This window comes from Arachis stenosperma, chromosome 10 (genome assembly GCF_014773155.1).
Source record: "Arachis stenosperma cultivar V10309 chromosome 10, arast.V10309.gnm1.PFL2, whole genome shotgun sequence".
NCBI lineage: Eukaryota > Viridiplantae > Streptophyta > Magnoliopsida > Fabales > Fabaceae > Arachis > Arachis stenosperma.
In genome coordinates, this window is record NC_080386.1 from 23,696,914 (window position 1) to 23,724,529 (window position 27,616).

General features: G+C 33.3%; 1 protein-coding gene and 1 pseudogene across 1 annotated transcript; both read right to left on the reverse strand.

Annotated features, from left to right (window-relative positions):
* Positions 1-15,590: 15,590 nt before the first annotated feature.
* On the reverse strand, positions 15,591-18,713 carry LOC130956876 (phenylacetaldehyde reductase-like). The gene is made up of 4 exons (XM_057883827.1): positions 18,653-18,713; positions 16,056-16,198; positions 15,787-15,876; positions 15,591-15,719 (listed from the first exon to the last, which is right to left on the reverse strand). The coding sequence occupies exons 1-4, from the start codon at positions 18,711-18,713 to the stop codon at positions 15,591-15,593; spliced, it is 423 nt and encodes a 140-aa protein (XP_057739810.1).
* A 2,532-nt stretch (positions 18,714-21,245) lies between these two features.
* On the reverse strand, positions 21,246-22,023 carry LOC130956877 (auxin response factor 3-like; annotated as a pseudogene).
* Positions 22,024-27,616: the final 5,593 nt, after the last annotated feature.

Here is a 27,616-nt window from a genome sequence, read left to right on the forward strand (position 1 = left end):
AAATCCATAACCAGCTATCCGGCTCACGGTTAAATCCATAACCAGCCGTTTCATTAACAATTATAGCCTTTCGGCCCATGGCATAACAAGCACTTCCACCACCATCCTCCGCATCTCACAAAATCATCTTGATCCTCATTGATCATTCATCTTTCCCTTGCTTCACTCGCAAGTTACCTCATTCACTAGCCCCTTTTTAATAGCTAGGCATGTCATAATGATTTAAGACATAAATGGTGAGATCGGAGGCTTAGAAGTATGAGATTTGGCTTTTAAAACTCAAAAATCAACTTTGGGATGAAAACAGGGCCACGCGTACGCGCACTCCACGCGCACGCGTGGATGGCCTCAAAAACTCATCGACGCGCAAGCGTCATGCACGCTAACGCGTGGATTACAAATTTGCCAATCGACGCGCACGCGTCAACCACGCGTACGCGCGGGTGTTCTCGTGCCCCAGGCACAACACTGGCACAATTCTGGCATAACTCTCTGGAAAATGGCTGGGCATTGGGTGCAGCACCATCGGCGCGCCCGCGCACACCACGCGCACGCGTGGATGGCGTTTTCTGGAAGATCGGCGCGTACGCGCCAAGTGCGCCCACGCGCAAGGGGTCATTCTGCTAAAAATTTTCTAAGTTAAAAACTGCAGAATTCACAGATTTAAACCCCAATCTTCCAACGGACATAACTTCCTCATTTTAAATCGTTTTTCACCCGTTCTTCGAACGGCATGGACATCCCGGATCCAATTTCATTTCTAAACAGATTTGGTACAAAACGAAGATCCGTAGTCCAAGTTATGTCCCGCCAAAGTGTGCCCAAAAACCATATTTTCATACAAAACCACAAAGTGCCATTTTCAAAACAAGCCATTTCCAACTCTTTTCAAAACCAATCAAAACATGCCAAGTTCATCCCTTTTCTTTGAAATCAATCAAAATATATCAAATTCAACATCAAGTCTCCTCAACTCACACATTGACACATTACCACAACTTACCAAAATCACTATCTCATCATGTTACCCCACTTCACCCAAGTGGCTCAAACTCAAACACATTGACATATCATATACTATTCCTCATGCCAATTCTCAACAACACCAATTCCAATAAATCATTATTGTACACAATCAACATCATACTCACCATCAACATGGTTCAATCCACAATTCAACCATAACCAATCATCAAGCATATATCACAACATGCATATTTCTCATACATCATACCACCAAGGCATCAATAATCATCATCACATATATGACCACATGATATATCTCAATCATTCAACAACATCAACAATTCAATGCCTATCTTAGGGCCTCTAGCCTAAGTATTTCCTACCACATTACATATTAGATACGGGAAACCGAAACCATACCTTAGCCGAATTTCCCAAGCTCCACCGGAGCACTTCCAAATCACTTATCCACAAGCTCTCAAGGCCTCAACACCTCCAAGAACAGATTTTTCACCACCAAATCTCTTTTTCAAGCTTTTCAAAATCACCAATCAAGCTCCAAAATCCACTCATACACAACCTAAGCCACAACCATCATACCCATACACAACATCTCAAAACTCAAACATCATAGAACAACAAAATACACTAGGGTTGAGAAACTTACCACACCCAAGATCCAAGGAGACAAGATTAACCTTCTCCTTCAAGAGAGTTGGGTCCTATAACATCACAGAACCCAAAATCTCAACATTTTACCCATGAAACTCGAAAATAAGGGCTGGAATTTCGAACAGAAACACGTGGCTTACCTCAAGATTAGTTGTATGGGTTTTGTAGAGCTCTCCGCGGTGAACGCGTGGCCGCAAACGGAGCGGCAATCGGAGCTCTAGATCGAAAGATATGGTGATTTGAAGATCAACCAAGGGAGAGAACTTGAGAGAGTGTTCTTCCTCCCTTTCTCTCTAAGTTCAGCGTGTTTTGAGTGTTGTGAGGAGAGAGAGTGCTGGAAACTAGGGTTTTGGTTTAGTTATGTTGGGCCAAGGGCCCACTTTGGGTCCGGTTGGCCCGGTTTGGCCCGTTCGGTCCAATCTTGGTCCGAATTCTATAAAATTGGTACCAAAATTCTCGTCTCAGTCTCCTCTATCACATTTAGCCATAAAAATCACATTTTAGGCTTTCTAGAATAAATTCTCATTTATGGGTTAATTAGCCGTTAATTAACCGGGTTTTACAACCACCACTGCGTTCTGCTTCTTGCTGAGCCCGCCTCCTTATCGCCGAACGTCGCCGAGCCTTGCCGAGCCCGCCTCCTCATTCGCCGGTAAGACTCTGTTCTTGTCTTCTTGATTTTTTTGCTGCCTTCTGGGCTTCTGGGTTCTGATTATGATTTATGATTTATTTGCTGCCTTCTCGCCTTCTGGGTTCTCTCTCCCCTCTCTCTGTCCGATTAGAGCGTCATTCGTCGAGCTCTCTCTCGCTCTCTCTTTACGAGAAGAACTTCCCTTCCTCCGTCACCGTCACTTCCTTCCCTCCCTCGCCGCCGATAAGTATTGCTGCCACAATTTATTTTTGCTTATGTGGTTAATAATGCCGATTCTAAGTTACTGGGTTTAGGGTTTGTCATTCTGAGTTATTGATTTGGTTAATTTTTGCTTGTTTTGTGAAATTTTCTAGAAAGAATTTGTTATTGCTGAGTTGCTGATGTTCATAAAACTGAGTTGCTGAGTTGATTGTTTTGCTTATTCTGGTAATCTGGTGTTGAAGAGTTGGAGATGTGGTGATGAATACTGAAATGTTCGAGAAGAATAATATCTCGAACAATGCTGCTAAGTGCTTAATGTACACTTTATTGGCTTGTTTAATTTAACATGCTTTTTATCTTCACCTTTCTTCCATAGAAAACGACTAACATAATTTTGGGGTGAACCTAAAGCACGGTCCCATTTATCTATGAAGTGCTCAATGAATCCGTTTTTACTTGTTTTGTTTATTTGTTATGCTTGTTCCTTTATTTCAATTTGAAACTTATGGTAGTATCCAGAAAAAGCTAACCATATAGGAAAAAAGATCATGCTTTAAATTCACACTGTATAATATACTTTGTCCAAAGTGCAACATGGAGGAATCCTTTGAAACTAGGTCTATTTATTTTGGAGAGTTTAGATTGATCAAGATTTTTTAATTATCAATTTTGATGATTGAAGTTATTTGTGAACTTCTAATATTAAATTATGGATAATTTATTATGTGAATTGTGAAATTTTGAATTTTATTTAGTTAGAAATGATTGAATTTATATATTTAAAATTATATATAGATTTTTTAATAATTTTATTTAATATTTAATGAAACCGGTTGAACTCCGATCGAACCAATAAACCTATGAACCAATGACTTTATCGGTTTATTAACCAATCTGGTTCTCGCAACTTTGGTTTTACCTCAATTTGCTCCACAAAAAACCCTTAAAACCTTTAAATAAGATTAAGATTAGGATTCTAAATACAAATATAGAGCAAACTAAAGTTAAAAGAAAAAAATTCAATTGCCACTTCAAATATAGAAAGTCTAGTGAGATAGCCGTTAATCCACCTCAACATGCCGTTAACAATTTTATGACAAAAATAGATTTAGAGAATAACGTGAGTCACCAAAGTTAAGTTAGATAACCAAATTAATTAAGTAAACCAAAACTTTAAATATTAGAATGAGATGTGAGTGTAATTTCAAGCACTAATTTAAGTATTAACTTTTTTTATTTGAAAATCTCAGTGAGTTTTTTTTTCTGGCTTGGACAAAGAGAACGAAGGAGATCAGGTTGGTTCACACTTGAAAATATGAGAACTTTAGTGGGTTACAATTACATTGTTGTAAAAGTAAATAATTTGGACATAATCAACTTACACATTTTTTTGCACTCTTTTTTATGGTATTTATTAATTTTACAAGTCAAAAAATAATTCATCATGAATCTAAACTCCATTAAAAAAATTTATCGTTAGCTAATGAATTATTATATACATAAAAAAATATTTAAATTCTTAATCCTTACTTAAATAAACAAGTGATTTTTTTCTGTACATTATTAGGAAAAAATACAAAGTGTCTTCAATAGCGAAAAAAGGATAAAATTTCGTAAGATATTATGCTGCGTTTGTTTGATGAGACACAGACACTAATACATAGACACGGTGGTACACGTCCATCGTTTGTTTGTTAAGACACAGATTTTCGAAGGACACGGTGACACACAAACATACATAAAATACATGTATTTGGTATCCTTCAAAAAAGATGAGACACGGAGACACAAATATTTACTCTTTTATCCTTAGTAATTTACTCTTATCCTTATTCCATTGGTGATAATATAAGGGTAAAATTGATATTTTGTTTATATTGTGTGTCTTGTCCAATATCACTAAATACAATAAAAAATTTGTGTATCTTTGTGTATATGTCTCTTTGTGTATTTGTGTCTGTGTCCATGTATTTGAAAGACAATAAACAAACGCAGCCTAATTTTAAGAAAACAATTTCAATGAACTAAAAGTTTTTCCTAAAATGAGGATGACCAAATTTTAATAATATTAATCGAGAACATTCTAGCAAACGAAGGAAAAAAAATAATATCTAATGTAATATCCTACGACTGAGAAAGTTCAACAACTAATAGTAAACTTGGTGTAAGATGCCAAATATTTTTTTTTCAATAATTAATTGCATTGATCTATATTGTAGTTGCAATTGTATTTTGGTTTTGGTTATTATAATTTATTTAAGTAAATGTCAAAAATTTAAATTACATTTTATACATCCAATAATCTATCAGCAATTAGTAAATTTTTAAATAAAATTCCGATTCACAAAAGATTAATCGTTGGTCTGTCAAATTAAAAAATAATCTAAAAAATAAAAAAAAAGAAAATTAGAATATATAATTTAGTGCACAAAAATACCTTGATTATATTTTTTAAGATATAACTCCTCTCTTTTTTTTTCTTTTCTCATTTTGAGGTGTAATACATTTTCACTTCCTTTGCTTTACCTTTCAACCAAATATACTTAAAAGGATTTAAGGATCTAATATAAATTCAACTTTTTTATTTAATATTTAATAAAATATCTAATATTTGATAAACCAATTTCAAAGGTGAAACTTTAATTGAAATTTCATCATGGAAATAATTACGATTATTATGTAAGTCAATTCGACGTATTAAACCGTGATTATTTAGACAAATAAAATAGACAGAAATGTTTTGATTATGTTAACTTTTAAATAGAAAGTCGCTAACCTATTTCAAGTCAATAATTGACTTTAAATTGGTTTAATATTAGAAAAGTGATATCATTTCTAAATTTTATATTGTCATTCTCATTTTATGTATTTTTTCAATTTATATCCTTCACTTTCATCATTTTATTTTCACAGATGATAGGAAAAAAAATTTCATTATGGATAATTTTGGAATTTAAAAAATGACATGTCATTTTTTTTAAATTTATATATAAATAATTTTTTGATATTGTTTTTAGTTAATATATTTTTTTAGAATTAATATACAAATTAGTCATAAAGTTACACTTTTACTTTAATTTGATCTTCAAAGTTTCAACTTACTTAATTTAATCTCCCAACTTATATAACATCTGTGACTAAGGTTAGTTCTTTTTTTTTTTTTTAACAGAATCATTAACTATGTGGTAGATAAACTGAAGATTGTCACATTGAATTTTTTAATAGCTAGTTATCTAACATGACATTTGAAACGTTTTACCTCAATTTTCTCCGTAAGAAACCATTAAAACCTTTAAGTAAAAATTACGATTAGGATTCTAAACGCAAATATCGAACAAACTAAAGTAAAAAATAAATTTTTAATTGCAACTTCAGATATAAAAAGTCTAGTAAAATAGTCGTTAGTCCATCTCAACATGCCGTTAAAGGTTCTATAACAAAAACAAACTTAAACATTAACGTGAGTCACGAATGTTAAGTTGGATGACCAAATTAAATAAATCGAAACTTTAAAAACTAGATTGAAATGTGAGTGTAATTTCAAGCACTAATTTAAGTATTAACTCTTCTTTTAATTTAAAAGTTTCTGTCAAATTTTTTCCGGCTTAGACAAAGAAACGGGAGAGATTGGATTGGTTCACACTTGAAATGTGAGAAATTTAGTGGGTTACAATTGCGTTGTTGCAAAAGTAAATAATTTGAACTTAATCAATTAACATATTTTTTTTTATTTTTCATGGTATCTTTTAATTTTACAAATTAAAAATTAATTCGACGTAAATCTGAATTATATATTAAAAGGTTTGTTGTTAATTAACGAATTATTACATCTATTAAAAAAATTCAAATTTTCAATTCTTACTTAAATAGATAAGTGATTTTTTTGTATGTTATTAAAACAAAATACAAAGTGTCTTTAATGGAGGAAAACAGGATTAAATTTCTTAAGATACTAGAAATGAAACCTGTTTTTATGGCAACAATTTCGGTGAAATAAAAACTTCCCCTAAAATCAGAATGACCAAATTTTAATAATATTAATCGAGAATATTCTAGCAAATGAAAGGAAAAAATTAATATCTAATTTAATATCCTACGACTCAGAAAGTTCAACAACCAACAGTAAACTTGGTGTAAGATGTGTAATATTTCAACTTTTTAAATCATATTCATTATTCAATAATTAATTAATTAAAATTGTAATAATTTAAAATTTAAATTTATAATAAAAAATAAAAAATAATATATTTAAAAAACTAACATATTTAATTTAAAATTTGAAAATATAAAAATATTAGTTCTAATAAATTTTTAACCGACAATAAATAATTTTTTAAAATATAGTCATAATTAATTCTATATTTATTAAATTTGAATGATCTTAAGTTATATAAAAATATAACAAAACTAGTTTTATTTTTTAAGTTCAGTATAAAATTAAATTCAAATTAAATTAGGTAGATAAACTTATTACAAGTTCACAGTAAAAAATTACGTTCTAACCAACCAACCTGATATACTAATAGTATTTCATAAATATCTCAATTTTTGGTTATCCGATTGACTTCGTTCAAAGCTTATTTTAAAGCTACAAAAGACTATTGAATAACATGATATAAATTCATATTAAGGATGAGGGATTTTAAAGCTAAAAAGACTACTGAATAACGTGGTACAAATTCATATTAAGGATGAGGGATGGGAGATTGTTTCATCAATAGTTATGCAAAATGAGAGAATTAGAATATCCTGTCTGTCTTATTTAATCTTTACTTAGTGATTACAACTGTGGTTATGATGTTTATTTTTATTTATTATATGATCATTTGATATGAGTAATGTCTGTCATTGTTTTTGTTTTTATAATTTAGTACGCCCACTTTCTATCTTAGTGTCACTAGGTCCACTTATACTTTTTAACTAGTAACGATTCTTGTGATCAAAGTTTTCACTATTTTCAAATAACTTTAAAAAATAAAAACTAGTTATTCACTATTTTTTATGATATATTTTATATTAATTTTTTTTAAATTTTGTAAAATTTGAGTATCAACAACCAATATAATCCAAATAAGGTTTAAGGCTAGTTTGAAAATATTAGAGTGTTACATTTTTGGTATTAGAATAATTTGATCCATTAAGACTATATTCTATGCTTGTAAGATTAATTCATTATCATTTAGTTATAATTAATGTCATGCAACAAAGGCTTTTTTTATATGATGAAATTGGATTATAAATATGTGATCATCTAATAGTAAAAGTTATTGTGCTCCTACATATTTTGTTTGAAGCTTATCATTATATTTATTTGGTCAAAATATGTATGTGTCAATGTCAAAACAAAGATCATTTAAAAGCACTCTACTCATACTTAAAGATATAGCCAAATGCACATGAGACATTCTCAAAAAAATAAAGAAAAAAAAGTTAGAAATATTATTCACATGTTCATATAGAATAATGAGTGACAAGTTATATAAAAATAATTTTGAAAATAGAAAACCAAACAACTCACAATTTGCATCATAAACTAATAAGATTAACTTGTCTGATTGCTGTTAGGTGATTGCATATGATTGATTTAGTGATATACGGCTAGTCGACTAATTATGCCTTTACACATGTGATTTGTATGAGATGTGTATTTGAGTTTGATGTGCTTAAACATTTTTTTATGTTGATAATCTTTATTGCTTGTTAGAGATTATGCTGTAGATTTGGATTCTTGCTTAGGGTAATCTAGAAATAGTAAGTTGTATAGCCAATTTCTCAGTTTACGTACCACTTTTCAAGTGGGATAAAATTTTGGTGAAAACCTAATAAATCTAGTTTGATGTCACCGAAATTTAGGACTATCCAAAATCTTTAGAGAGATTTATGATTTTTGAAAGTAAGATCGCCTAAAAGCTTTTAAAATAAGAAGATTTCAAAACAGAGCAGTAAATTTTAAAATCAAATAACTTAATTAACAAGTAGTACCAAAGTCGTCTATTTTATTTATTTAAAAGTTATATATATATATATATATATATATATATATATATATATATTGTTAAGAGAATAATTAGAATCGAATCAGATCAATGAGTATCATTTGTATTTATATAGCGTATCTGTATATTAATTGTAGGATTCTATACCTTTATTACTTTGATTCCTCTAGTAGCTATATATACCCCTTGTACATTGGATTTTTCTTCAAACTGAATAATACACAAAACACTTTCTTTAGTTTGGTCTCTTGTTTCTAACATGGTATCAAGAGCTTAGGTTTCTTTTTCCCATGAAAATTCATTCATAGCCCCGTTGTTTTCTTTTTCGGCAAGTGTTCTTTGGCCCTCATTTTTCGTTCACTTTTTGACTCTTTGGTTCGTCACATCTGTTACCACCATGTTCTTCTTGTCGCCGAGATTCCAACGTAACCAAAATCGCCGCCATCCGCCGCCGGATGCGCCTCCACGCGCCGCCTCAAGACGCTGCCGCCACCAGGTTCATCTCCTCTCCAGATTTATCTTGAGCCGTCAAATTGGGCCTTCAATCAAACAGCCCACAGCCATCCACGTGTCGACCTGCAGCCCTTCCACGCCAACCCGACGACCTACGCATAGACCCGACCCGGTCCGATTGGCTGACCCGTGAGCTTCCTTCCTCCATCCATATGCTGTCATGTGTCCATCTTGGCTGACGTGGCATCTGACATGGCCGCTGACATGACAAACAGTGGGACCCTTCCTAAGGTTCTTTTGTGAGCTCTTTCTGATTCTGCATTTTGATTTCTCATTTTCTGCTCCAAAATTGTCGTTTTTTCTCCTCTCTTTGATCTTTGTGACTACTATCATGAAAAAGCCAAATGTTTTTGCTGCCACAGACAGAAAAGGTAAATTCTGTCGAAATTGTAACCGTTCTGGGAACCTCTTCTCTGACTGTCCTTCTATTGAATGTCGCACATGCTACCATCAAGGTCCTATTAGCTACCATTGTTCACAGCTATTCTGCCGTTACTGCAAGCTCTCGGGACATTTAATTACTGCCTGTCCTACTCGCCCACCACATCCTGATCCACTCAAGTATCAGCCTCGTCCCACTTTTTCCACGATTGTGCCTGCTTCTGCTGTTGCTGCTACTACTGAATCTACCACCTCTACACCTTTCAGTTCGTCTCTTGTCTCTCTATCTGATATTGTGTCTCTTCTTCAGTATCTTCTCTCCCTTTTTTGTAATACCCCTGCTGCTTTTTTGACCCCTCCAAGTAATTCTAAATGGTATTTTGACTCGGGTTGCTTTAATCACATGTCTCTATTGCGTAATATTTTCTCGTCTCTGTCTACTACTACAAATGGACCTTCTATCAATACTGCAAATGACCCCCTCTTGCACGCAACACACAAGGGCTCTATATCTCAGTCAACTCTTAATCTTCCTAATACTTATTATATTCCTAAATTAAACTTTAATATTATTTCTGTTGGTCAACTTGTTGATTTGGGTTTTGATATCACTTTTTTCGCTTCTGGTTGTCGTGTACAGGATCCTCGAATGGCACAAATCATCGGGACTGGACTTAAGGTCGAAAGATTGTTTGAACTCGAGAATCTTCATATTCCTCATGTACCAAATCTCTGTGCTGCTTCTTCTCCTTCTACCCTTCACTTATGGCATCAACATCTTGCCCACACCTCCTTAGGAAAACTGCGTCCTCTTGTGTCTCAGGGTGTTTTGGGTCAGGTTCCAAATGAATCTTTTGATTGCATTTCTTGTCAAACTGCCAAACAACATGCTTTATCTTTTCACAATAATTCCTCTCTTGCTTGCTCTCCTTTTGATCTCATTCACTCTGATGTTTGGGGCCCCGCTCCCACTGCTTCTATGGGCGGAGCTCGATACTTTGTCATTTCATTTGGGTTTATTTGATGACTAATCACCATGAGTTATCTCAGATCTATATCAACTTTGCTACTATGATTAAAACTCAGTTTTCCAAGGTCATTAAGGTTTTTCGACGTGATAATGCTATGGAATACCGTGATTCCAAACTCTTAAGCTTTCTTGCAGAACAGGGTACTTTGTCTGAGTTTTCTTGTCCTGGTACGTCTCAACAAAATGGCAGAGCTGAATGCAAACACCGTCACATTCTTGACTCCGTCCGTGCAATGCTTCTTTCTTCTTTGTGTCCTGAGCGTACTTGGGGTGAAGCTGTTCTTACTGCTGTTTATGTTATCAATAGACTCCCTTCTTCTGTTCTTGGTAATGTTACTCCCTTTGAGCATCTTTACCATACCTCCCCAGATTATAGTTCTCTTTGGTAGCGTTTGTTTTCAGGTACTGAGACAGAGACTGAGAGACTGAGACTCAGTATTGTGTTTGTTAGTTCAGAGACTGGTACTAAAATTTCTGTCTCTGTCTCCAAAATTTCAGTATTTCAGTACCTCCAAAAAGTAGGGACACAGGGGACTGAAATTTTTAGAGATGGAGACTGAAACTTTAATAACATTTTATACCTAAAATACTTTCATTTCAATTAATTAATTCCAATTTTACCCTTTGTGCAAATTAAATTAGAGTTTCATTCTTATTTCAATTCCTGTCTCTCATTTTGCACCAAACAGAATACTGAGATTTGTTTCAATCCCTATCTCTTAGTCTCTGTCTCTCAGTCTCAGTCTTTCTGTCTCTGTCTCTCCACCAAACGCTACCTTCGAGTTTACGGTTGTGTATGTCTTGTTCTTCTTCAGCCTCATGAACATAGTAAACTTGAACCTCGGGCTCGTATGGGTTATTTTCTTGGTTATGGCACTGAACACAAGGGTTATTGTTGTTGGGATCCTCTCTCTAAACGTATTCGTATATCTTGTCATGTTGTCTTCTGGAATTATCATATGTTTTCTTGGTTTTCATGCTTTGAGTCCATTCCTCCTACTCAGTCACCTTTTTTCACTAACCCCAATGTTGATAATTTTCCTAGTGATGATTCTATAGGTTCTATCTCGAGTGACCCTCCACAGCCTTTTGTTCTTCCGCCTTCTCCATCTCTCGGTGATTCCAGACCGGATGATGATCTTGCTCCTACCGCCATGCGTCCTCCTCCCACTCATTCTTCTAGGGTAAGAAATGCACCTTATGATCTTCTTGATTATCACTATTTTTCTACTATCCTTCATCAACATGAACCTAAGTCATTCAGAGAAGCCTCCACAAACTCATATCGGCAACAAGCAATGCAGAAAGAAATACAGACACTTGAAAAAGCACACACTTGGGATTTGGTTGATCCTCCTTCTAATCAAGGAGTTGTGGGAAGCAAATAGGTATACAAGATCAAGACTCACTCTGATGGTTCTATTGACCGTTATAAGGTACGATTGGTTGCTCAGGGTTGTACACAAGAATATAGTATTGACTACGAAGAGACTTTTGCTCCTGTTGCTCGGCTCACATCTGTTCGAGCTCTTCTTGCTATTGCTGCAGTAAAAAAATGGTCTCTCAATTAGATAGACGTGAAGAATACATTTCTTAATGGAGATTTGAAAAAGACGGTCTATATGAAACCCCCTCCGGGTTATCCTTGTCCTTCTAACAAAGCTTTTCTCCTTCGCAAGACACTGTATGGACTTAAGCAAACTCCTCGTGAATGGTTTGACAAGTTCAGCACTACTATATGCAATCTTGGTTTTACTTGCAGCCCTCATGAGAATACTCCCTTCATTCATAAAAGCAAACGTGGAATTGTTCTTCTACTTCTTTATGTTGATGACATGATCATTACTGGAGATGATGTTGATGGTATCTCTGATCTCAAGAGATTCCTTCAGCGTACTTTTGAGATGAAAGATCTTGGTTCTCTTAGCTACTTTCTTGGTCTAGAAGTCATATCCACCGATGATGACATCTATCTCTCTCATGCTAAATATGCTTCAGATCTCCTTGCTCGAGCCGGAATTACAGATAGTCACACTGAATCTACTCCTCTTGAGCCTAATGTTCGATTTACTCATATGGATGGCGTTGTTCTGGATAATCCCACTTTTTATCGATAGCTAGTTGGCAGACTCGTCTACTTAACTGTCACCCGACCAGACATCGCTTATCCAGTTCATGTTCCTAGCCAGTTCTTGTCATCTCTTCGTACTACTCATTATGCGGCAGTTCTTTGCATTCTTCGATACATCAAAGGCACCCAATTCCATGGCCTTTATTTTTCTGCCCATTCCTCTTTATCCCTTTAGGCGTACTCAGATGCTGATTGGGCTGGTGATCCTACTGATCGTCGTTCCACCACTAGTTATTGTTTGTTTCTTGGTAACTCTCTCATTTTCTGGCGAGCTAAGAAGCAAACATTCACTGCTCGATCAAGCACCGAAGCTGAATACTGTGCCCTTGTTGACACCATTGCTAAAGTTATCTCGATTCGTCGACTTCTCGCAGACTTTGGTGTTTCTCAATCATCCCCAACTGATATTTTTTGTGACAACCGCAGTGCTATTCAGATTGCCCATAATGATGTGTTTCATGAACGCACCAAACACATTGAGATTGATTATCACTTTGTTTGGCAACGTATCCTTATTGATGCTGTTCGTCTCATCGTTGTTGGAATACTGGATCAGACTGCTGATATCTTCACAAAGGCTCATGATCTGACTCGTTTCCAGACTCTGTTATCCAAACTCAAGATGGTGGTATCCTTAACTCCCACTTGAGTTTGAGGGGGAATGTTAAGAGAATAATTATAATCGAATCAGATCAATATTAGTATCATTTGTATTTATATAGTGTATCTGTATATTAATTATAGGATTCTATGCCTTTATTACTTTGATTCCTCTAGAAGCTATATATACCCCTTGTACATTGTATTTTTCTTTAAACTGAATAATACACAAAACACTTTCTTTAGTTGGGTCTCTTGTTTCTAACACACACACACATACATATATATATATATATATATATATATATATATATATATATTATTATTATTATTATTAAGTAGAGAATGATATCTCATTTAGAATATTATTGCTATATCAGCTTTTTCTTCAAATTATAATTTTTTTTATAGATTTTTGAATTTTTTTTATTATCTTCGTATAATAATTTCTACTAACACCGTCTCCTGATTAATAATAAATTCAATATCATTATTAAGCTAAATTTTTAAAAAAATATTATTTATTTTTTATTAGCTCTATTTAATATCATTAGTTCTATATTATTCTATTATTAGATCAAATAATCTATATATCATATTTTGATAGATTTTAAAATTTTTGAGATAGAGTTATAAGTTGTGTAGTCAATTGATATTCCACGATATTAATATAAATTATTACGAAAAATATTTAAATTTATTCTTTATAAATTTATTCTCTTTAAATTATTTAAATAATTATAGAATTTTATTCGACAATAATAAATATTTTCAGAAAAGTAAGAATTATGAATCAATATTTGTTTGAATGTTAATAAATAATCACTCTTTTTATTTTCTTATCAATAATTAGTTTAAATATAACTAATTTAAAACAAAAAAATTGACTCTTTCTTTTATGCCTTTTCAAAAAAAAAAAAAAACAATTTACTTATTTAAATACTTTAATACACATAAAGATAAATTAACAAAATTAGTTTTATTATATTATACTATAGAAATTATTATGATAAAATTTCTTTTCTTAGTATTGTATAGATATTTTATAACAAATTATAAAACTAATTTTTTTTATTATTAATTATCTAAACGACTATATACCAAACATTTTCATGCATTATGCAGGTTTTAATCTGGTTAAACTTAATAAGAAAAAAAAATCATTAGTCTATAGTTTATTTTAAAAAATTTCAGCTCAATTATTAGGCCAATAGAATTTATATTTAATTTTTAAATGATTGAAAATGATCTTTTTAAAAATATTATAAACATGCGACTAACTTCTAAATTTATAATTAATTTTATAGTATTCAAAATGATATATGACAAAAATCAAAATGAAGTTAAGTGTCTCTAGAATATTTCTATCAAAGAAATAAGTTAGTGTAGAGTCGCAAAAAAAGAGGATGTGGGGTTGTTGTAAGAACAGTGCCCCTCGATTTTTCTTTATTTCGTGGAGTAGATATACTTAGAAAACTATGATTTACAAAAATCTCATTTTGAGACGGTAACCATGTGGGTACAAAGTTTACACGAATTTGAGGTTATTAAGAGAAAGAATTCAAAATATTTAAATTGTCTAGTGATAGATTTAGAAAGGTGGGTTGAAATGTAAACTAAAATTATTTTTAGACATAAAAAACAGGATCTAAAAGATATATTTGGATAAAATTAAGCTAATATTAAAATTTAATATTTGTAAACCACTACAAGAAAATAAGCTTTCTGCCACGCTTTTAAAGCGTGCCGAAAAGTGCTAAAAAGCGTGCCGATAGCTTTTTGGCACGCTTTTTGAGCTATCGGCACGCTTTTGAAAGGGTCACATCTGCCAGCGTGCCGGTTGCTCTATCGCCACGCTTTTGTAGATCTATCGGCACGCTTTCTTTTTGGCCACGCTTTCAACTCTTGCCACGCTTAAAAGCGTGGCCATAGGTGTTAATCTATTGGTACACTTAAAAAACGTACCGAAAAGTTTACATATCGCCACGCTTTTGAAGCGTGCCAAGAAAGTTGATTTTGGCTACACTTTGAAAGCGTGCCGATAGAGCACATACAGCCACGCTTTTAAAAGCGTGGCTTTCCCATTAAAGCCTTTTGCCACGCTTTCAAAGCGTGGCCTATTCCTTTGTCAAATTAAAAAAAAAGGAAAAAATTAGAATGCATAATAATAATTGAAAAATTACAATTCTATAATAATAATTAAAAAGAGAAAATTAAAAGGCATAAGAATTGATTTTTTATTGATTTACATGAATTATTTACATGCTATAATAATAATTTAAATTAAAACTATAATGTTCCCAAAGATATGAAGGATGGAAAACCAAAAAGTGATATACAGCAGAACTATGATTAACAAAAAGTTGATGTGGGAAGAACTCCTGCTACTATTTGCTTTAAAACTCCTCGTCTTTACTGGCCGCAGCTTCTTCCTTATCATATTTTTCATCAGCCCTCTTCATGCTCTCCTTCTCCTTCTCCATTTTCTCCTCCTATTTCAGCAGCATTATAACTTTCCATATCCTTCTCATATTCTGCTTTAAGCTTAGCAACTTTATCGGAATAAGGCTTCTTCTCCTGAACCACACATCAAGACACTTGAATCAACATCACATGACAAACACATCATAAGAGGTCCAATCACCATTGCTGGGTTAATTGTTTTTTTTTTTTTTGCAAATTTCCAAGCAGCATCTTCAGCCAATGTCTTTGAAAGCACATACCAGTACCATGACTGACAAAAAAAGGAAAATGGCAAACAGAATTGGTGGTACCAAAGTCTCAAATTTACAAGGGATTGAGCTTATTCATATGAATCAAAATTAAATCAGCAACATATAAAGCTAATTCCACTCCTACTAATTTGGCCTAATTAGGCGAATATGATAACAATTGTAGGGACATGGCACATGCCTTCGACTCCTTACAAAGTTCATGATCGAAAAACCAGGTGTCATCAACTACTGCTTTAGGAGTCAGAAGCCTTCCATTAAATGTAACAGCAGCAATTGAAGAAGTTAAAATAACATGCTTCACCGACTGCGATTTCACAAACACTACAAAAATGAATCAAATAGAACATGTTCACAAAACATAGCATCTTCGCTCGCCAACAAAAAAGCTGATTAAACAACTTTGCAACGCAATATCCAAAATTTGACCTTCCACTCATTAAGAAATTATATATACTTTGCATCTTAAAACTTAAGATTCCTACGGAAAACCAAATCCCCCCAAAAAATAATACTAATAAATCATTCATCATGCTGGCCACTCCCAGAAAGGAAATAATCAAGCCAACAAAGGCAAGAAAATCCCTAAAAGTCGGGCAAAAAATAGTTACTATTCAGAATCCCAAACCTAACATGCAAAAAACCAAACTGCAAAGCTCTGTCTCAAATAAAAAAGGTGCTATCTCCACTAATCAAACCAAGAGGAATGCTCCAATTAATCAAAAAGGAAAACAACAAGCAACTTTAGCTAAGCCTAACTCTCATGAAACAAAAACAGCAGCAGAATAGGTTCTTAATAAAAGCAGGGATAAATAGGGAAACCATCAGGAATATTGGAAAAGCTTTAGCTATATGCTGAATGATCATTATAAGGTGTACAAAGAGGGAGGTTATGTGCCCCTAGCAGGTGAGCATAAAAATCTTACCATTAGTGACATGATGAGTTCCCATGGGGATGCATCTTTGTTCAAAGGTGGTTCAGCAGCATCCTTCAAACACCTCATTTTTCATAAGTTAGATTATGCTTGCTACTTAGGTGGAGTAACAAATTGAATGAGAGATTAAAATAATGAAAGACTAGAGAAAATTCTGAAATAGAGTAATGCCAAACAGAATAGAGCATTAATGAGATCGAAGCTTTCAAGGTTTATCATTCAGTTTCCTTTGTATCAAACTATTCATCTAATTTCCATAATTTGGTAAAAAAAATGAAAATCAAATTCAGAGAAAACTAATGCTCAAATATCTTTAAAAAAATATCAGACTCACACCAGATATTTTTTTTCCTTAAAAAAAAGCAGTTCAGGAATCAACACAGATACTAAAACGGTATCTTGTGAATGTTTTGTGGTTACCTTCACCTCCCATGATTATTAATCCAATTAGTATAAGAACAGGATAGATCTGTATCAAAAAGTAGTAAGTAGAAGTAGAAGTAAAAGTATCGATATGAGGTGCTCCATTAAATGATTCACATCTCACCATGTAAACTTTTATATACATCAACGAGTTAATTGCCTTCTGGTTTTACCAACTTAAATATTGGATTATACAAGGCAATGGATTTGTATGTATTAGCCAACCAGCTGTTGCAAGATAAAATAAGGAGCATGATTATGAATTAAGTAGACATATAGACCAAACACAAGATTTAATTCTTGCAAGAAAGAGGATTTTATAATTTCAGAAATCATTGCATCTCCATTATCACATTTGCAGTTTTATTTACCTCTTTTTACTGTATAAGATGAAGAATGAGTTTTACTAAAACCCATGCACCCCTTCAGCAAACTAAAGCATGCATAACAAGCATTTATAGAAACATTTTCACAAGTATAGTAACCATCAATTAAGACATTTGTTTCATGTTTAGAAAATCTTAATATCAAGGTAATATTAATTAAGAAGTAATGGTAAGTCCAATTGTTTTGACAGTTAAGTACCATTTTTCTTGCCAGAACATGCAATACGACCCCCAATTGGGTGCTTCTCACAGACAAAGCAAGCTGTTCTTTGAAGTTCTCCGGCAACATTTCCTTGTTCTTTGGGTTCCGGAAAACATTAATCAGCGTTATGGTGAGGGTTGAAATAGAGAAATTGGTGGAGGGTTGAAATAGAGAAACAAAAAGGGATTAAATCTGTACCTTCTTGTGTTACCATGAGGGTTGAGCGCCGATTGAGGGAGGAACGACGATTGAGTATTGTCATTAATAGGTTCTCAGTAACTTACTCTGCCAGTTCTAAGAGGATCGTACAGGAGAACACTGGATCTCTTGCTCAATCCAGATGCAAAAAGATCTTTATGCAGTAGGGGCAACTAAAAATATGAAATTCAGAACAATTAGATATTCTGAAACTACAAACATAAATAGTATATCTGAGCTTGCTTATTATTTAACAAGATAAATACAACAATATATAAGAAACAAGCTTGAAAATGTTCTTAAACAAAAAAAAATTCTTGAAGGAGAAGCATATTATTTTCCATCAAATAGAAAAAGCTAAGATATACTAAATAAACTGAGATGATAGAAAAGCTAAGATATACTAAATAAAGCATATTATTTTCCATCAGTATATATAAGCAATGGTGCTCTCATTTGTAATGGTGATATATAAGCATATTATTATCTGATGAAGAAAGATGTCACATATAATAAAGATTATCAAATTCAGCTACCACAGTTTTGATGGTGAAGAAGTTAATGAACCTAAAATTCTCAGCGGTCCAAAATAGAGGAACAGAGAGACAGAGAATCAGAGGGAAGAATGACTTACCTGTGTTTATGAGGGATTGCGAGAGACAGAGACCGCTGCGCTGAGGGAGTAGGAGGGCCATCGAGGGTTGAGTTGATGGAAAGACAGAGACAGAGGGCCAACGAGGGTTGCATTGATGGGTGAGGGTTGAAAAACAACAATAGGGTTCGACGGTCGGGTGCGAGGGTTAGACGAACGGCATGGGTGCGACGGTCATTGGCTTAGACAGATGGGGATGAAGGCGATGAAGGTGATGAACGGTCATGGGTGCGATGAAGATGAAGGCCGACGATGAACGATTTTCGGTCATAGAGATGAAGGCGATGAAGGACGGCGCGGGTAACTAAGGCAGGGGTGCGAAGGTCATTGGCTTAGACAGATGAGGATGAAGGAGATGAACTTTCATGGGTGCGATGAAGATGAAGGCGATGAATGATGAACGGACATGGAGGTGTTGTTTGAGGATGATGACGGCGCGGGTTACTTAGCTTTTAGGGTTTTTTTTTGTGACTGGGTCACTTTTGATTGAGGTTAAACTAATGTGATGTTGTTTCAAGGTAAGCTACCGAAAAAAAAGCTAAGTGTGGAAAAAAATTGGGTGGAAAACTAAATTTTGGGGGAGGGAATTCTATTGGTACGTTTTTTTTGTAGGGTGCCCATAGAACATTGAAACACAAACTAGCCACGCTTTTTAAGCGTGCCGGTTTCCTGATATGGCCACGCTTTTTAAGCGTGACAAAAAAGGCGTGCCGATTTCCCTCTATTGCCACGCTTTTCAAGCGTGCCAGTAAAAAAGTGTGGCCAAATTTCAAGTAATTGGGCACCCTCGTAAAAGCGTGCCGATTTTCCTCTATGGGCACGCTTTTCAAGTGTGCCAAAAAAAAGCGTGGCCAAATCACAAATCAGTGGCCACCCTCACAAAAGCGTGCCCATAGACCACTTTTGGGTACGCTTTAAAAGCGTGGCAAGAAAAAAGGGTGCCGACAGGCCTTTTTTCTTGTAGTGAACCCATGTTTAATGGTCAACTTCGAATAGTTAGACGAAATGCACACTGTAGATTAATGGAGAAGTTAGAATTGCATGACATGTAAGACATAGACCAGGGGCATGAAACTATGAGACATTGAGAAGTAAAAGTTTAAATATGACAAGCTATAAGATGTTCTTTAAGCGTCTTGTTATGTTTTGCTGGTTGTTTGAATTATTATGTTATATTGTGTGGTTTATATATGATACACGGAGACTAATAACTCAAGACAAAAGAAATTAATGATATTATCTGTTGTATAAATCTATTTTACATAATTATATTAGACTTGAATGTCTAAGTCACAATGTACTTAGTTAGCTCATGATGGGAATAGAACTATTTTGTTTGAATGTCTAACTTTGTTTATTTTGTTTGAATGTGTAAAATGATTGAACTTATTCATGATAGGATTATCATAAATCTCTATAGAAAAAAATGTAGACAGAACCTACATGGATAAGATGAAGTTGAATTAGTATCTTCTTAAAAGATACGAATTTTGAGGACAATTTTTTTTTAAGGGAATAAGAATGTAACATTCTAATTTTTTGAATTATATTCATTATTCAATAATTAATTAATTAAAATTGTAATGATTTTAAATTTAAATTCATAATAAAAAATAGAAAATAATGCATTTGAAAAACTAATATATCTAATTTAAAATTTGAAAATATGAAAATACTAGTTTTAGTGAATTTCTAACCGACAATAAACAATCTTTTAAGATATAGTCATAATTAATTCTATATTTATTGGATTTGAATGATCTTTAATTACATAAAAAGATAAAAAAAACTAGTTTCATTCTTTAAGTTTAGTGCAAAATCAAAAGCAAATTAAATTAGGTAGATAAATCTGTTACAAGTTCATAGTGAAAAATCACGCTCTAACCAACCAACCTGATATACTAATAGTATTTAGTAAATATTTGAATATGTGATTATTCGATTGACTTCGTTCAAAACTCATTTTAAAGCTAACTCAATTTTCTGTAAATTTGTCTCTAATAGATATTTTCAAATTTTAAATGTACAAAACGTTATAGGACTCGTAAAATAACGATTCAGATTGAAGATTTTACCTAAACGCAAGTTAGATTTTCCTAACATAATCTACACATACCTAAGCACTACAAAGGAAACGGGAAATTGCGGCGCTTTTTGGAGTGATTTGTAGCGGTTTTAAGCCGCCGCGAAACAGAATTCCAGCGGTTCGTTAAGCGTCACCTATTAGGAGGTGGTTATATGATTTAGCGGCGGTTCTAAGAAACCGCTGGCACAACCGCTGCAAATTAGATAATTGATTTTGCAGCGGTTTTAAAACCGCCGCTATTTGGTCAGTGGATTTAAAAAAAATTGTGGCGGTTTTAAAACCGCCGCAAAACTGTGAGGTTTTTAAAAAAAAATTGCACAGTTTTAAACCGCCTTGACCAATTTTGTTAGCCAAATTGAAGTTACTTGTGGCATGGGCCAGTTCTTCATATGAAAACTCTACTGATTTTTCTATACTTGTGTTTACAAAGCTATCAGAGGCTTTATCTGAAAGAGGGATGATAAGTAAGAGTCACTCGACTGTTCATGTTCACCATTCTTGCTTTATACACAACACAAATTGTACTGAAGCCATCAAGAAACTGGAAAGGAAACTATCTCTAAGTAAAAGAGTTGTCAAACCATTCTTCAACTGAGCAGCCCTACGAATCCCTAGTCTTAATTCTCCATCATCACCCCTAAGGAATAACACAGCATCTCCAGACACAAGCTTCTTCTTGTTCACAAATACACTCCATCCAGTTGTGAGCAAATGTCTTCGTGGCTGCCCTGCTCATAAAAAGACAAGAAATGATTACTCCGCGCATGTAGACACATAAGAATGGTAATGAATGAGATACCTCTGTATATATGTCTAAACCTCCATTCAAGGACATGCAAATCCTTCGCCACAAGCTCTTGTGAAGGCCTCTGTTGACTGTAATCCTAAAGTGAGCAATAAAACATAATTTCAAATTGTTATAAAGATAATGAAAGAACAAAAGTCTTAGATCTGCTAACTTCACCATATCAACAGAACATTTAGAGGATCAGACTTAACTGCAGCATATAAAATTAGGATACATTATTTGAACAGTTTTCTTTGACAAGGAGAAAGGAGTGCCTCAAAGTTCATAATTTACCATAGGAGGAAAGCAATCTTCAGCTGCTCAACGAGGCACAGAAAATCCACCATGAGTGCTAGTGTAAGAAGCAGTAAGAGTCTTGCAAAACATATGGGGTGTTGTTGACTTCACCACAGCTTCAGTATCATCTTCTTCACCATCAGCATCAACTAATAGAGGCGCTTCATTTAATAGTAAACACATATCTTTCCTTTCTTTTTCACTCTTCTAACAAGAAACTTTGTACTTCTCTTTTACCAGTTAGAAAGTAAAGTTGAAGAGCTAGGTAACATAGACAAATACACAGGTACCGTTGTGTACTTTTTGTGTTATTTGGTTTTCCAGAAACATGACACGCAGCTAAATTAAGCAAAGCTTAGTCAATCTTACTTTTAATTGACCCCTAAGGTCTAGGCACTAAGTAGTACTAAAATGTTGAGAGAATTTGAAGTATGTTTCTCAATTTCTTCTTCAAATCTAAACTAAAACAAATTAAGATCATAAATATCCTAAATTCATAATTCAGAATTCATAGTCGTGTATAAATCTCACCTCACTTTCAGGAACCAACAAGACCTGGCAATAGACTTCATCACTGCCTTCCTCTGCCTGCTCAGAAAAAGAACAAACATTTCATGAAATTTTCAACAGAAGCCAAACTAAAACTTCGAAAGAGAAAGAATCACACAACTGCTTATTAAATCCATGAAAATAAAAGGTTGAACTCCTCCACTTTTCACTGAGGAAAACTAGCAAGGAATAGGTCCAACACCTAGAGAGTAACTAATCACCATAGTCTACAAAGAAATGATTCATCAAGCCGGTAAAAAATGAAATACATTATGTGAAATCAAAATAAATTTAAATATTCAATGTAGCCCACAAAACATGCTTTGCCTTCTCTAAACTAAACACAATTCAACATGGTTGTCTTTATAAAATAAGTAATTTGTGATCATATATAGGTCCAACCTTTCTGGTTGAATGAAAACATCAGTAGGGTATCTCAAAATAAATAAATGTATTGCATATATATATATATATATATATATATATATATATATATATATATATATATATATAGAGCCCCATAGAGTATAATTGCAATTTTCGCAAGTGGGCACATGCCTAAATTAAGGGGTCAGTGACCCTATATTGCATGTAAGTGACTCCATAGTCCATATCATTGAAGCAAAATGTGAGGTCTTTTTTGCTCTAATTGATTTCATTGTGTCTTAGATCTGTGCACCACTGCTCTTAAGTCACTTCAAATATATAATAAAGTAGAACTGGATCTGGCTAGCTTCAATCTTAGATGCTTATTAAGGCTTCTAGCTACCACTAGGCACTACACACTGGATTGTGCTTTGTAATTAGTAATCATGCATGATCACTTTCAATAATATAGGAAATTTATATAGGTTTGGTCTCAGATTTACTATTGAACCAAAAAGGGTTAATTTACTTACTGACTAATATTACAATATAATGTATGAGTTAGCGAACTAAACAATATAAAACTAGAAATAAGTGAATCAAAGGGATAAAATAGATAACATGGAGGATAGTTTTATACTTGGAAACACCAAAAAAGAAAGTATCAAAATTTATTGAAATGCTAACTACTTAATTTAGTTATCAAAATTTGCTGGTATAGTTCTTCAAACATTCAATGTAAATGTAATTAGCAAAACAGAACTGAAAGCCATCTTTGTTTTCAAGACAAGAATAATTATTTGCAATTTATATACCTCCAGGACCAGATAGCAAAATAGCTCTGCTTGCTAGAGAAAGCTTCTTGGTGTGCTTGGATAAATTAAGATGCTTCAAATAAACATGTGCAGCATTTGTCAACAACACTCGAGTTTTTTGCTGTCATTATCAACATTATATAGAAACATGAGTGTTATTTATTCATCATAACTCATCTATGAATCAAAAAATAGTTATCAATAAAAAATTGTGGCACAATTAGACCAAACAGTAGATAATTGAACCATATTTTAGGAAAAAATGCTCTTTCAAAGTATGTTTATAACTTGATAACTATTTGGAACATGATGATTGAGTTTAACTAGATTCTGATTAATGATGAGTATAAATTAAAAAGAAAAAGAAGCAAGAAGCTGTAGTTCAAGTTCAAGTTCAAGTTCAATTGCCCTTTTTATTGAGTATGGAATAAATAAGATTGACTTATTATTTTATACATCTTGTGAGGGTGTAATTATTTTCACCTAACTTCTAAGCTATTAATACATCTACCAGTGTCCAAAACCCAACAATGATGAGAATCTTATGCAATTGGCAACCTTCTCATCAAGGAATGGTTATCAGAGAACTAACATGATCTATAACAAAACTACATAAATAGTATTGGAGATCCAAATAAGCTATCATTTCATCACTCTTCTCTTGTAGCTTTGCAGTTCTTGATCCAAAAGATGCTCTCTCAATTCACTCCTAAACAGCCAAAAGAATTAAGCCAATATATAACCATAGAATTTTCAAAATTCACAAAGAAGCACAAGGGAACTCAACAACAATAACAAAATCTGAGATAGTTACACTGAAAGACCAAGATGCATATCTTAAATTAGGACTAGGGTTCGAACCAAAATAGCAACTGAATTGGGAACAACCAATTAAACTAAATTAGTGCAAAGAGATTCGATCAACAATTAAAATGATTCAATTCAAACAAAGGTACGAGGACAAAAGATGAAATTGAAAGATAAAGAAAAGGGGGAGAAAGCAAACCAGGAAGCGGGAAGAGGGTATGTTCGAGCGGCGCACAGCAGGGCAAGGGGGAAGGTTGAGGACGACGACATCGGGGCGGTTGGGAAGCCACGCGGCGACACCGGGATGTGCACGGCAGAGGGACGAATAGCGGACGTGCCTCTCCACCTTCCATTCGCGCGCGGGAGCTATGCAGCAGCTTGAGCAGATCCATGACGAGGAATGATGTAGCGGCTGCAGCTGATGGTGATTGGCGCTTTGCCCCCTTTTAGGTTTGCCCCCTTTCCTCTAATTTCGATTATGAAAACAATTTTTGAGTAGTATGTAATTGGCAGCGTTTGACACACAGAACCGTAGCTATCCTGACCGATCTTTCACGGAGATAAACCCGCTACAAGAACCGCAGTCACTCAATCAATTTGTGGCGATTTGGCAAAAACGCAGGCAATTTTCCGCTGCTAAGTTCCGCTTTTCTTGTAGTGAAGAGTCATTTAAACCATTTCTTTCTCATTCAATTCTCTATATATATATATATATATATATATATATATATATATATATATTCTAGGTAACCTATTTTTTCTATCTTCTATTATTGTCATTCATATACTTTTTCTACTCTATTATAAGAAAAATCTTTATCATTTCATACTTTCTTATTGTCACTCTAAGTCTTTTGCTAAATTATTCACAAATTCTATTCATATATTGTTCAAGAAGATATCCTCTCTGAATTATGCATACTACGGAATATGAAGATTTTCTTTCTATCTAATCAAAGATTCATACCTATTTCAAAATATATACAAAGTCTAGTAATAGAACAAGTCTCTCTTTGCTAATGAATCATGTCTATTTGCATTGGAATATATATAGGAACTTTACTAGAGGTATGGGTTTAATAATATTTTTATGTGTCATCTTTTAAATTATTTTTTAACATAGATGCTAGCATTTGCATGCCATGATATAATGTATCTTTATTACATACACATTAAGCATTATAATAATCATCTTATGTGCATTAAAGAACTGAGAAAATAATCCTTTGGTAAAGGAATGTGACCCCTAAAGACAAGATAATCGAAATTATCTTTCGTTAAGGGAAGGTGATCGAATCAAGATGATCTTTTGGTAAGGTAAGGTGATCGGCAAATTTTTAGGATAAGAACTTTCGATAAGGGAAGGAGACTTTCAAAGACAAAATCTCAAAATGATTTTTGGTAAGGGAAGGTGATCGACAAAATTTTGTCCCTTTTTTTTTAAACATAAATCCCTTTTTGTCTATGTCTAAATAACCTTGATTGTAAATTGAATTGAGGGAATGATCCTTCGGTAAGGGAATGTGACCCCCAAAGATAAGATATCGATATGATCCTTCGGTAATGGAAGGTGATCAATCGAGATAATCATTCGGTAAGAGAAGGTGATGATCGCCAAAACTTTTGGGATAAGAAAATTTAGTAAGGGAAAGGAACTCCCACCTTTTTATACCGATTTGTGTTCAATACCTTCCATAAAAATTACAAGAAAAAGTAATGAAAAGTACAAAGAAAAGTGTGATTATGATTGTTCTTCTTTTATCATTTCTTATGAAGCACGGACACTTCGCTGAGTTGCCGTGTCTGCGTGTCGGACACATTTCGAACACGACACTCACCGACACTCGTTCGACACGCATGTCTGCTTTGTCCAATAGTGTCTTAATAAAAAAAATAAAAAATTCTTCTCCGGACACGTCTGGACACACCTAAATACCATCACGTGTCAGCGTGTCCATTCTTATTCTTAACATATATTCTTAAAATAAATTTAGACATAGTATATATTATTATTTATTAAAATAAAAATATTTTAAATATTTGATATAATTAAAATAAGACATTAAAAATAATTAAAAAATTTAATTTATATTTTAATATCAATAAAATATCAAAATATCATTACGATTTATCTAAAAAATACTTTATATTTTATATGTATGTGTGTCCCCGTATCATGTAAGATTTTAAAATTCGCGTATCGGCGTGTCTCGTGTCGTGTCCCGTGTCCGTGTCAGTGTCCGTGCATCATAAATCATTTCTTTTATTTATGATTATGTTTATTATTCTAATTTTTGTGATTATGACTGTTCTTCTTTTGTTCTTTGTGTTTGATTTATGATTATGTTTATTATTCTTATTTTATTCAAAAAAATTTTTATTCAAAGATCCTTTCTATTTGATTTATTATTATGTTTATTATTCTTGTTTCATTCAAATATCCTTATTTTATTCAAAGATTCCTTCTCTTTGATTTATCTATGCCAATGTTACTATTTTTCTCTTATTTATTTTGTCTTGCATTATAGCCTACGAGAACATCAAATCAAGATTTATGAGTTTGCATTCTATATGTTGTAACGTTATAGGCATTTTGTTATGTGTTACATGTGTCATAACATAAGTAAATGAGAAGCATCTAACACTAAAAGTCACACCACTTCGACTAACAAAGCCTTTTGAAAATAATAATTGAACAACATTATATTATCATTGTTTTTATTTTAAAATTCGGAGTGGTTAAGGATGGATACAATGACACCATATAGATAAACTATTGAGAAAGTTTTATTTTTCACCCCTTTCTCCGTACCATCTTAAAAAACGTGGTGTAAAGCAATATGCTACTTGATCGAGCTAAAAAGACTACTACATTATAAGATGGTTAGGAGCCGGATATCAAGGACATAGATACGAAACATTAAGCACTTACCCAAATTCATATTAAGGATGGGGGATAGGCGATTGTTCCAGCCATAGTTATGCAAAGTGAGAGAATTAGGATACGCTGTGTATTTTATTTATTTTTTATTGAGTGACTACAATTGTGGTTATGATTTTTGTTTTTATTTATTATATGATCATTTAATATGAGTAAAGCTTGTTATTATTTTTGCCTTTATAATTTAGTACGTCGACTTTCTATTTTATTATCACTAGGTCACTTATACTTTTCAACTAGTAAAGTTTTTTGTGATCAAGGTTTTCACTATTTTCAAATAACTTTCAAAAAAAATAAA

Coding starts and splice junctions, on each gene's coding strand:
- LOC130956876 (XM_057883827.1), bottom strand. CDS start 18,713: ATGGCCCTCCTACTCCCTCAGCGCAGCGGTCTCTGTCTCTCGCAATCC. Junction 15,877..16,055: donor AACTTTGTAAGGAGTCGAAG/GCATGTGCCATG, acceptor TTTTTTTGTCAG/TCATGGTACTGGTATGTGCT. Junction 15,720..15,786: donor AAACAATTAACCCAGCAATG/GTGATTGGACCT, acceptor TGTGTGGTTCAG/GAGAAGAAGCCTTATTCCGA.